The sequence below is a fragment of the Oncorhynchus mykiss genome, chromosome 31 (assembly GCF_013265735.2).
Source record: "Oncorhynchus mykiss isolate Arlee chromosome 31, USDA_OmykA_1.1, whole genome shotgun sequence".
NCBI lineage: Eukaryota > Metazoa > Chordata > Actinopteri > Salmoniformes > Salmonidae > Oncorhynchus > Oncorhynchus mykiss.
Window position 1 is genome coordinate 38350171 of NC_050571.1, and position 12516 is coordinate 38362686.

The 12516-nt window shown below is 40.5% G+C and overlaps 1 protein-coding gene across 11 annotated transcripts in view; it reads left to right on the forward strand.

Annotated features, from left to right (window-relative positions):
- Nucleotides 1-550: 550 nt before the first annotated feature.
- The window catches only part of LOC100499599 (glutamate receptor 2), a 70829-nt gene continuing 58863 nt past the window's right edge, over nucleotides 551-12516 (forward strand). For 3 of the 11 annotated variants that reach the window (XR_002470691.2, XM_036969753.1, XM_021584123.2), the window contains exons 1-2: nucleotides 551-977; nucleotides 1150-1290. Coding sequence is in view for 10 of the 11 variants with exons in the window: in XM_036969753.1 (XP_036825648.1) it covers nucleotides 845-977; nucleotides 1150-1290 (274 nt within the window). In the remaining variant the exon portion in view is untranslated. Of the gene's footprint in view, nucleotides 989-1149; nucleotides 1291-12516 lie in introns of all 11 variants that reach the window. The other 8 variants (XM_021584120.2, XM_021584122.2, XM_036969755.1 and 5 more) reach the window with 4 other exon arrangements.

The window sequence follows — 12516 nt, forward strand, 5'->3', positions numbered from 1 at the left end:
GTGAATCTTGTTTAGTTCATCAAGTGCAATTTAAATGTCTCCGAGACATAGACAGAACAATGCATCAGTGTTTCAGGCCTAAGAAGCAGACGTTGGTCAATAGCTGGCACAGCTACCTGCTTTTGAGGATGGCACACACTACCCATGGAATAAGTGAGATGCCACTCAAACTGGCATGGCTATTATTTGCTTAACTGCATGATTTGTTTTGTTTTTTGTGACTGAGTCTGATTATCAGCAGGGCACACACAGGTTAATTAATACAAGATGTATTGATGCCATACTTTTCCATGTTAGTGCAGAGTGATACAGTGAGGGCTGAACCGTCAAAATAATGACTTGTACAACACGAAGCAAACCCCTGAGATAATGAGATTGTCTCATGGTGTGCCATGACTCGTAGCAGGTAAAAAAATGTAAAGTCAAGGGCACATATTTCATCTATTATATACATGCTGAACAAACATGTACACACACACACACTAATGAGTCGCAAGGCACTGAAGTGGAGCGCACGCTCGGCTCCTCTCGTGTCTTTACGCTTCTCATTAACATTCGTCACTTGTCCGTGATGCTGAAAGGATCTCCAGCGCACCGAGCGAAGACGAGCATTGTTCCAGTGCTTAAAGGAGGTATCTACAACTCGCAGGCGGACAGCGCAACGAGGAGGACCGGAAGAGACAGTTAATTTACATTATAGCATTCCTTCACTGCTGGACCTGGAGCAGGAGCCCTCGTTTTCGATTTAAAAAAAACACCTGCAGAAAATACTCACCAGTGCATTTTTCCTGACATCAAGTCGCCGATATGTGTCGGATCTAACATAGACTATTGTTGAGAAACAATGAATATCTCCATTATTGGGTGGACGTGGGCACTTTTTTTCATGGAAATGCCTAAGTTTATGAATTTATCGGTTTTCGTTCTACCTGTTTTATGGGGTTTGGTGCTTGGTGGCTCTCAAAGTGTACAAATTGGTATGTATCAAGCAAATTCGTTCATTTGAAGGATAGCCTATTTTTTGGGGACATAGGTCCCGCAAGTAGGCTAGTGATTTTGCCAATGCATGATGAAAGCTGGTCATGCAAATTAAATCAAATAAATCAACAATATCAAGTATATTGAGATGTCCAATTGTTTCTATTACAGGTGGACTCTTTCCAAGGGGTGCTGATCAGGAATACAGTGCATTTCGGATAGGAATGGGTCTATTCGGCACACCCGAATTCAGATTGACGCCCCATATTGACAATCTGGAAGTAGCAAACAGTTTTGCTGTCACCAATTGTTGTAAGTAACAAATGTAGCCTATGTCAGGTCTCTTTACAAAGTTAACAATGAAATCAATTGTCATCCCCTTCAAATATACCAATAGAAAACACAGCAAAACTATCAATTGATGGATTCAATTAGGCTACTTAGAAACTGTGCATGGAACCACTCAATCAGCGCGTAATTTGTGAGTTTATTTAAGTCGGTGAAACCACATCTGTTGTGGAAAGACATGGACAAGTAGGCTGTTTGTAAAATAATATCTTATGTGGATTAGTGTTCATCTTTGTGTGAGAAATGACAAGGTAAAGTTGGTTTCCACAGTAACAGTAAGTCACAGTGATGCTCCATTGACACAGGCGCGCGTAATGTCTTGCATGACAAGTAGGCACTGGGAGTATCCATTGTAATTACGTATTTTAATCAAATTCAAGACAGTTCTATTATCTTTTGTCAAATATGGTCTCCATTTGCAATAGCTTTTCATCTCTATGATTGACATGACCTAGGTTAAAATACATTCACGCCCGTTAATTGAAAATGAGTTTATTGTTCCACATATTTAACAGGCATTTATTAACCGTATTTAGTAAAGGAACTCATCTATATCAGGTAGCCTATGCATTACATGTAGTTCTGTGGATGATAAAAATAGGCCAAGTGTAATAATTCAATCATTAAGGTTTTTTCCCTCTGGGTATTGAGAGGAGGTCATAGCCTTCTGGACCAGCCTATTGCCTACCACTTCTTGGCCCACATTCGTTATGTTATTAGGTTCTTCAACACAATTTTTATATTGTCTTTATATATATATATATATATATATATATATATATATATATATATATATATATATATATATATATTGAGAACAATCAACTGAAACAATATATATATATTTAAACTGACAATATGTAATAGTTTTAAAAAAATAGGTTCGATTTGATCTGTTCACTGAGCTATTAATGAGCACCGCTCTAAAATGGATGGGCTCCCCATTTCATCTTGCTGTTGCCAAGCGACAGTTCGTTTGGAAAAACGTCTCTGGGGTATTTTATATCAAAACTCAAGGATACTTTTATACCATGTGCATCGATTATAATCACCGTTTCCACAATTTCCATATAAAAGCTTGTTGTGTTGAAGAACCTCAACACGTCAGATGCCTGATGATGCTGGATCAAGAGAACAGCGACATGTCAGTCACCGCTTGGGTTCTAAGCAACAGCATCAATCCCCATAACTGTTATGTCAGAGGTTGTTCTTATGCAAGTAGTGTTACATATGGCTTCATTCAGTAAGTAGTCTACTGTAAATGAGAAGCAGGTGGAATCATTGTAACTTATACATTTGCCTCACTTATTATGCACATGTGCACTTTACAAAATAGTAACTTTTAGGATAATTATTTCTAAACTCTTCGGTAGGGAAAAGGCTGAAAGCATGTTCTTTGGACATAGGTGTCATCATTTATTTGAAAAGAATAGGGACAATAGATCTCACAGGTGGCTGGTCGCACCTTAGTTTGAAAGGACGGGCTTCTAGTAATGGCTGGAATGGAATGATATCAAGGACATGATTCCATGTGTTTGATACCATTCCATTCACTCTATTCCTCCCTGCCCCAACCTCCTGTGATAGATATGTGATAACCTTGCCTTTAGTTGACAAATTGGTCAACACACACACATATATTATTACCTTTATTTAACTAGGCAAGTCAGTTAAGAACAAATTCTTATTTACAATGACGGCCTAGGAACAGTGGGTTAACTGCCTGTTCAGGGGCAGAACGACACATTTGTACCTTGTCAGCTTGGGGTTTTGAACTTGCAACCTTCCAGTTACTGGTCCAACACTCTAACCACTAGGCTACCCTGTTTCCTGTATGCGAACATATAGTATTAGAGAGTGAGAGGCTCTTCTCAAGCGTTTGACTATATAGGCTACTCTTTTAATACAATAGATGACACTATACATTAGAAGCCATTACAGTAATTCCCCTTCATATTGAAAACATACATTTTCAGATGAGAAAGCACCATTAAAACTGGGCACAGAGACATTTATAGAAGCCATATTAAAAATTAGATGGATCATTTTGCTTGTACATTAGCTGAAACAATGTATCCAGTCAATGGGACATTTTTTCATGAATAGAACAAATGACATCCCTGGGATGAAATACACTCTGATTAGCTAAATCACCAAGCTGTATCGTAGCCCAAAGTACAGTAGAATCCAGGTCAAATTGAAGGCATAAGCTTCCCTTTACACGTCTGCCTTGTGGGGATAAGCTAATTCATAAGGAAGTCAATTGACATTTTCTCAGACAATTCTATACCTGTTGTGCAATGAGTCAGATAATAATTCCTTTACTCTGATATTGTTGGATATGCTTTTATAGTGACCATAAGAAAAGACAAGAGCTTGTACATTTTTAATCAAGAAAGTCTTGTTGGGCCAGAGTGGTACGTCTACGATGTATGAAAGCAATGCCAGGAGAACCTACTCCTGCCATAGCTACATTGCGCCATCGTCGAGTGCATTTGGTACGTTCTGGATCTGCCGCCAACTCCAGGAGAGCGGATGGAGGCGGCCACTGTGTGTGACCTCTTTCAAAAGAATCCACACTCCCTCTCTGGGGACTCCTAGAAGAGATACAATGTTGCATGTGAGAAATGGTTGATTTAACCCATCAATTGTCCCTTATTTGACTCATCATATTGTAATTTCCTACATTTACCTGCATCTGACCTCGTTATGATGTACAGGTAACTGCCAAAATAATATACGGAACAAAAATATAAAACGCAAAGTGTAATAATTTCAAAGATTTTACTGAGTTACAGTTCATATAAGAAAATCAATCAATTGAAATAAACTTTTTAGAGTGGCCTTTTATTGTCCCCAGCACCAGGTGCACCTGTGTAATGATCATGCTGTTTAATCAGCTTCTTGATAAGCCACACCTGTCAGGTGGATGGATTGTCTTTGAAAATTTGAAATGCTCACTTAAAGGGATGTAAACACATTTATGCACAAAACTAAAGAGAAATACACTTTTTGTGCGTATGGATCATTTATTGGAACTATTGTTTTAGTTCATGAAACATTGGACCAACACTTTACATGTTGCGTTCAGATTTTTGTTCAGTGTAGAAACACTTGAGTAAATGATGGCTACAAAGTATATGGAAAGCAGGTGCTTCCATACAGGTGTGGTTTCTGAGTTAATTAAGTAATTAACATCCCATCATGCTTAGGGTCATGTATTAGAAATGCTGGTCAGGTCATTGTTTTGGCTACCATGGCTTCCAATTGGCTCATTCATCCACTCTTCTCCCCTCTGTAACTATTCCCCTGGTCATTTCTGTATGTGAGAATGTGTTCTCAGTCCACTTACCTGGTAAAATAATGGTGACACAAAAATACCCCCATAGGATGACAATGCCCCCATCTACAAGCCACGAGTGGTCATTGAATGGTTTGATGAGCATGAAAACGATGTAAACCATATGCCATGGTCGGCTCAGTCTCCAGATCTCGAACCATTTGAACAAATTCTGGAGCTGCGCCTGCAACAGCGTTTTCCACCACCATCAACAAAACACCAAATGACGGAATTTCTTGTGGAAGAATGGGGTTGCATCCCACCAATAGAGTTCCAGACTCTTGTAGAATCTATGCCATTGTGTATTGAAGCTGTCCTGGGTTGTGGTGGCCCAATGACCTATTAAAGACACTTTATGTTGGTGTTTCCTTTATTTTGGCAGTTACCTTGTTGCAATCATGCCATTTTAAATGTTCACTTATGATCAAATGCAAAAAATCTGAATCATGCAGAAAGCATATTCCATGGTCAGTTTATTGTACAATCTTAATTAAATACATTTAAATTCCCTTTTATAGAAGACGCTGTAAAATATTAAGTAGGCTAGGAAGTTGGGCCTTTCATAAATTGAGGCTAGACAGCCCTCTGTGGACCTTAGCCTGCCCTGAATACTCTCTTTAACCTAGAGTGCATTCGAAATGTCACCCTATTCCCAATGTAGTGCACTAGAACCCTATGGGCCCTGGCCAAAAGTAGTGCACTACATAGGGATAAGGGTGCCATTTGGCACACACATCTCCTTTTAATAATCCTCCATCCACACATACTGTAAGTGGGGTGTCTTTCTAAAAACTACACAGAGCTGAAATATCAATTACACACTTGTTCAAAGACTTCACGTCTAGTCTAAGTCGTCTCCTCTTGTCTCATATCACATTGCTTAGCCCGCTCACCGCTTCCGAGGCAGCGAGGTCAAGTCTATTCACGTTGATGTGCTCTATATGGAGTCACAGTGCACTGTATGTCACTTGTCCGTCAAAGAAAGTTAGATTCGCGAAACAATAATGAGCTTGATGTTATTGCTTTCTTGTATTTGTAGGCTGCTACTATATGTTCAACTAGTGAGAGGACTCAGCCGTGTTTTGTAATAACCTGTACCTCAAGTTAAAGTCGCAGATCTCAAATCATCATCCCCTTCCCCATTCCTAACCTTAACTAGTATAGGTGGAAACAGAAAACGGACCATACTGTCGATCAGCGTCAACTTCACCCTCTTCCTCGTTCAGCACCACGTCATCATGTCACCCTTATCCCACAGGATGCGATCTTGATGTGTTCATTCAAATAAAGATGATCTTTAATCTGATCTAGGACCTGATTAAAAAAAACACGCCTGGCTCCTATGCACGTCCATTATTGCTCATCCTTAATCAAACTGTAGCTAGGCTTACGGTACACCAAGGGCACTGTGGCGACACCTATTTACTGTTCCACTCGAGACTCTGAAGGCAGAAGATGGAGCACAATTATGATTGTGTACCAGCCGTCCTTGACATCTGAGACTTATCACCATTATAATAAATAGCTACACTTCAGAACAGCATCTACGACACAAGGTAAAAACAATGCTGGACTTATTGTCCTGCCTGGACCCAGTCGGCAAGACGGCACCAAACAAATCTAGTACCAGGTTAATATTGCCCACTTCACCTGATCGAATTCTGTCACATTTGGGCACAGAGGTACAAGTGTGGTGGACAGATCATAGCCCTATATTAATTTGAGTCCGTTGGTAGATGTTTGTGTTCAGAGCCACTTACGGTGAGTGATATGCAATACAATGCATGCCTTAAGTGGGTTCAGTCATAGAAATATATTCTATAGCTACGGGTTCAGCAACAGCATATGCATCATAGGGATGCAGGGACTGAACCAGGGACTGCAGTGAGGCCTCTTGCACTGAGAGGCAATGCCTTAGACTGCTGCGCCACTCGGGAGCCCCAATAACACAATATTTGTATAGTCAATTTGATGCTGGATCAATTTGGAAAACGCATATGATTTATTCTGTTTGTTCTAATCGGCATATTTGCTGTAGGGGTACATTCATTAGCAACACTAGATGCCAAGCTCACTACCCCTCTGATGGAGAGGAATTTTTTGTTTTGATTACGATTTGAATCGGGGCGCTGTTGTAGGTTTGGTTCCAAAAAACTGATTTTCAAAGTCAAATTCATTTATTGTGTTAGAGGTTTCATGATGCTTGTGTCTAAACCAAAGTTGGGGTCTCTGTAATCTTCAATATGAGGCCCCAAACTTAGCATGAAAGTGCCTATTCTTAGTTGTGTGGGCTAATATAGTCAAAATGTTTGCCTTGGGGTAAGTTGAGGCAATGGCAAGTTGATCAAATAGAAATGTTTTCTTCCCAGGCATAATGCAAGCCATTGTCGCTGGGATATGAGGTAACAACAGGGCCTGGCCTATGTTAAAAGTGTAAAAAAAAAAAAAAAACAGGTACAATGTTGTTAGGTGTTAAGCCTGTGTTAAAATATGCTTAAAATTATTAAAAGACAAAAGCGATTGTGTTTGGTAAGTAAAAATAGACAAAAGATAGTGGTAATATTTAATTCAGTAAAGAAATTTGTAGGCGTAAGCTCTGCCAAGGGACCACTTTTTATGGACAAGCTATGTTTTCAAAACGTCAAAACTTACATGAATTCTGATTATACACAACATCCTGAAATACTGTATATTTAAATATCTTTGTTAGAAATAATAATATATTTCCCTTGGCGGAGTAATGATGAATGTAAAAAATGGCTCAACTTAGCCCACTCTCCCCTACCTGTTCTCATCAAAAAGCCTGACATATTTGTGTGTGTGCATGCGCAAGAGAGAGAGGAGAGTGAAAGATCATGATGGACAGAGAAAGTGGGCAATGGAGGATGGACAGAGCAAGAGGCAGTGAGATAGAAACCCAGCCAGACGTAGAAAATAATTGTGAGAATTGTGTTATTCTCTATTCAAGCAACCTATTAAACAGGTTTACGTAATGCCACATATGAGATAGACAAGGAATCTGTGTGCAGCCGAGCAACCAAGGTCCATTAAAGGAGACAGGATGATTCATACCTATCCAAAACCACCATAAGAGGTCTAATCGATAGGGGGGGGGGGGGGGGTCTCCTCTGTCACGATATGTTTATCTAACCAGCACTCTGCTCTCCTCCCCTTGTACTTGACAGTGATATTCAATCCTATTCAATTAAAGAGACCTTGGGTGTTCTTTTTCCTGTGGAACCCTGCAATGCCATAGGTAGCAGGTAACTCTGTTGCATCTGTCACTCTAGTTGTGGGGAAAGATTTCTGATTGCACCTGCTGCTAGGGGAAGAAAGGGTGGCTGGCTGTGTGTGTGTGTGTGAGAGAGAGAGCGACAGAGAGCGAAAGAGTGTGTGTGTGTTCTGTTCTTGAAGAGGTACTGTAGATTTCCTCCGTTTGAGACTTCAGAAACATGTAGAAGCTGGAAGATACAGTGCCTTGCGAAAGTATTCGGCCCCCTTTAACTTTGCGACCTTTTGCCACATTTCAGGCTTCAAACATAAAGATATAAAACTGTATTTTTTTGTGAAGAATCAACAACAAGTGGGACACAATCATGAAGTGGAACGACATTTATTGGATATTTCAAACTTTCATACTTTCATACTTCAAATTTTTTAACAAATCAAAAACTGAAAAATTGGGCGTGCAAAATTATTCAGCCCCTTTACTTTCAGTGCAGCAAACTCTCTCCAGAAGTTCAGTGAGGATCTCTGAATGATCCAATGTTGACCTAAATGACTAATGATGATAAATACAATCCACCTGTGTGTAATCAAGTCTCCGTATAAATGCACCTGCACTGTGATAGTCTCAGAGGTCCGTTAAAAGCGCAGAGAGCATCATGAAGAACAAGGAACACACCAGGCAGGTCCGAGATACTGTTGTGAAGAAGTTTAAAGCCGGATTTGCAGACAAAAATATTTCCCAAGCTTTAAACATCCCAAGGAGCACTGTGCAAGCGATAATATTGAAATGGAAGGAGTATCAGACCACTGCAAATCTACCAAGACCTGGTCGTCCCTCTAAACTTTCAGCTCATACAAGGAGAAGACTGATCAGAGATGCAGCCAAGAGGCCCATGATCACTCTGGATGAACTGCAGAGATCTACAGCTGAGGTGGGAGACTCTGTCCATAGGACAACAATCAGTCGCATATTGCACAAATCTGGCCTTTATGGAAGAGTGGCAAGAAGAAAGCCATTTCTTAAAGATATCCATAAAAAGTGTTGCTTAAAGTTTGCCACAAGCCACCTGGGAGACACACCAAACATGTGGAAGAAGGTGCTCTGGTCAGATGAAACCAAAATTGAACTTTTTGGCAACAATGCAAGACGTTATGTTTGGCGTAAAAGCAACACAACTCATCACCCTGAACACACCATCCCCACTGTCAAACATGGTGGTGGCAGCATCATGGTTTGGACCTGCTTTTCTTCAGCAGGGACAGGGAAGATGGTTAAAATTGATGGGAAGATGGATGGAGCCAAATACAAGACCATTCTGGAAGAAAACCTGATGGAGTCTGCAAAAGACCTGAGACTGGGACGGAGATTTGTCCTCCAACAAGACAATGATCCAAAACATAAAGCAAAATCTACAATGGAATGGTTCAAAAATAAACATATCCAGGTGTTAGAATGGCCAAGTCAAAGTCCAGACCTGAATCCAATCGAGAATCTGTGGAAAGAACTGAAAACTGCTGTTGACAAATGCTCTCCATCCAACCTCACTGAGCTCGAGCTGTTTTGCAAGGAGGAATGGGAAAAAATGTCAGTCTCTCGATGTGCAAAACTGATAGAGACATACCCCAAGCGACTTACAGCTGTAATCACAGCAAAAGGTGGCGCTACAAAGTATTAACTTAAGGGGGCTGAATAATTTTGCACGCCCAATTTTTCAGTTTTTGATTTGTTAAAAAAGTTTGAAATATCCAATAAATGTCGTTCCCCTTCATGATTGTGTCCCACTTGTTGTTGATTCTTCACAAAAAATAGAGTTTTATATCTTTATGTTTGAAGCCTGAAATGTGGCAAAAGGTCGCAAAGTTCAAGGGGGCCGAATACTTTCGCAAGGCACTGTATGTCACACTGACCAGTACAATGAGCTGGAGTGCATACATACAGTACTTTCATTCTCAGAGTTGACCGCCCCCACCCCCGTCTATTTATTATAGGATCTATTTATTCTCCTTCTGTGGCTAAGCAGCGACTGGAGAGCGTGGGAGTTGGAGAGAGAGCGGGGGGGGGGGGGGGGGTGCATAAATTATCTGACAGTTCGATTTCCGCTCGCCTCTAGAAGTAATTGTGCTCCAGCCAATAAAAGGCTTCTAGTACGACTTGACCACAGTTGCGGTGGCAGACAGGGCATGCATGTAAAGGCTTGGTTGGAGGGGGTAGAGGACAGCCCTCTAAGCATGCTTCTTCTCACCCTTCATTTCCAGTTGTTGTTTATGTTGTTTATCAATGTTTATCAATTGTTTATCAATGCAGTGGGACCCTTCGTCAGGGTTGTTTTCATTTGGTCCTTGAAACGTTAGAGTCAAAACTATATCCGCCTGTACTGACCCAAAACGACACATGCATGTATGGTTTGCTGTAACTTAAAGTTGATGGGTGGTACAGTATTTGTACTGTAGGAAAGGGAGTCAACAAAAATCAGATGTCAGAGACATATACGACCCATTTCACAGTGTTTCAGTAGCTCGACGCAGCCAAGTCTGCGCCACTGTTACCATAGCAACGTGGTGCCAGGCTAGCTCTCCATTGATATATGAGGAGACTGAAGTTGCGTTCGTCTTTCTGTGAGGCTTATGCGCCTGAACGTTCCCTGACATCGGTGGTGTTGTTCTTCAAATTACCCAAAGCACAGCAAGTGGAATGACTGATGCACGATGGCGCAATCATCTTTCAGTAATGATCCAACATCATAATAACTTGATTAGTATTTCTCTATGGTGACAAAGGGAAAATTAGCCTTTGGAATGAACATATTATTTAATTTGTATCTAGCCATATGCTGTGATCTATTCTGAACACTACTGCATGAAAATAATATATTGTATATGTGTTAAATGGTTTGACCAATTGTATGTCGTTGGTGTCTTTACAGCACCATAGCAATGAAATGAGAATGCTACATCACGCATGCGTGATAAACCAATTTGAGCAGGTATAATTGAGACAATGTGCCCTGAATGTAACTGCAATCATATCCAATAAGGCTTGGGGTTATTTTTGGTAGAATCAACAGAAAGAAGTGTAACACAGGACATATAGGTTAACAATGGGATACCGTTTCTTATTCTTACCAACCAATGTACTGTTCTAATCAACACTGCCAAATCATTGGACAACAGATATGGTCTCAAACCCAGAACGCAAGTGTCACGTTGTCCACAGTATGCCTTTCTATAAATTAAATGGAATGTCTCCCCATTTGTCCATACATTATCCCTTTTCTTTGTGTTTGTAAAGTTGTTGTTCCATCCTTTTATATGCACATATTAACAGACAACGCTGAAGGAGTAAGCTTTCACACACATTACTTACAGTATTCAGACATTCAGCGCAAGCAAACAGGGAAAGTGTTTGGTTTCCCTGGCAACCTGGCTATCTGGCTCATTGGATGAATCAGTCTTTCTATAAACGCAGTAGTGCAGTAGTAGCTAACATACCAACATGCCAAGACATCATTAAAGAGAGTGCTGCTTGGCCAAAACCTATGTGTTGGTGGTATATGAATGAAGGTAATTTTATATATAGTAGCAGTCAAAAGTTTGGACACACTTACTTATTCCAGAGTTTTTCTACATTGTAGAATAATAGTGAAGACATCAAAATTATAAAATAGTACATATGGAATCCTGTAGTAACCAAAAAAGTGTAAAACAAATCAAAATATATTTTATATTTGAGATTCTTCAAAGTAGCCACCCTTTGCCTTGATGACAGATTTGCACAATCTTGGCATTCTCTCAACCAGCTACATGACGTAGTCACCTGGAATGCATTTCAATTAACAGGTGTGTCTTGATAAAAGTACATTTTTGGAATTTCTTTCCTTCTTAATGTGTTTGAGCCAATCAGTTGTGTTGTGACAAGGTAGGTGTGGTATACAGAAGATATCCCTGTTTGGTAACAGACCAAAACACTACTAAAGGATACCAATAAGGAGGAGAGACTTGCTTGGGCCAAGAAACATGAGCAATGGTGAAACTCTGTCCATTGGTCTGATGAGTCCAAATTTGAGATTTTTGTTTCCAAACACTGTGTCTTTGTGAGACGCAGAGTAGGTGAATGGATGATCTCTATGTGTGGTACCCACCGTGAAGCATGAAGGAGGAGAGGTAATGGTGTGGGGGTGCTTTGCTTGTGACACAGTCAGTGATTTATTTAGAATTCAAGGAACACTTAACCAGCATTGCTACCATAGCATTCTGCAGCGATACGCCATCCCATATGGTTTGCGCTTAGTGGGACTATTATTTGATTTTCAACAGGACAATGGCCCAACACACCTGAAGGCTGTTTAAGGGCTATTTGTCCAAGAAGGAGAGTGATGGAGTTCGGCATCAGATGACCTGGCCTCCACAATCACCGACCTCAACCCAAATGAGATGGTTTGGGATGAGTTGGACCGCAGAGTATAGGAAAAGCATCCAAAAGTGCTCAGCATATGTGGGAACTCCTTCAAGACTGTTGGAAAAGCATTCCTCATGAAGCTGGTTGAGAGAATGCCAAGAGTGTGCAAAGCTGTTATCAAGGCAAAGGGTCTAATCTAAAATCTCAAAGCCACCAGCAACTTCAT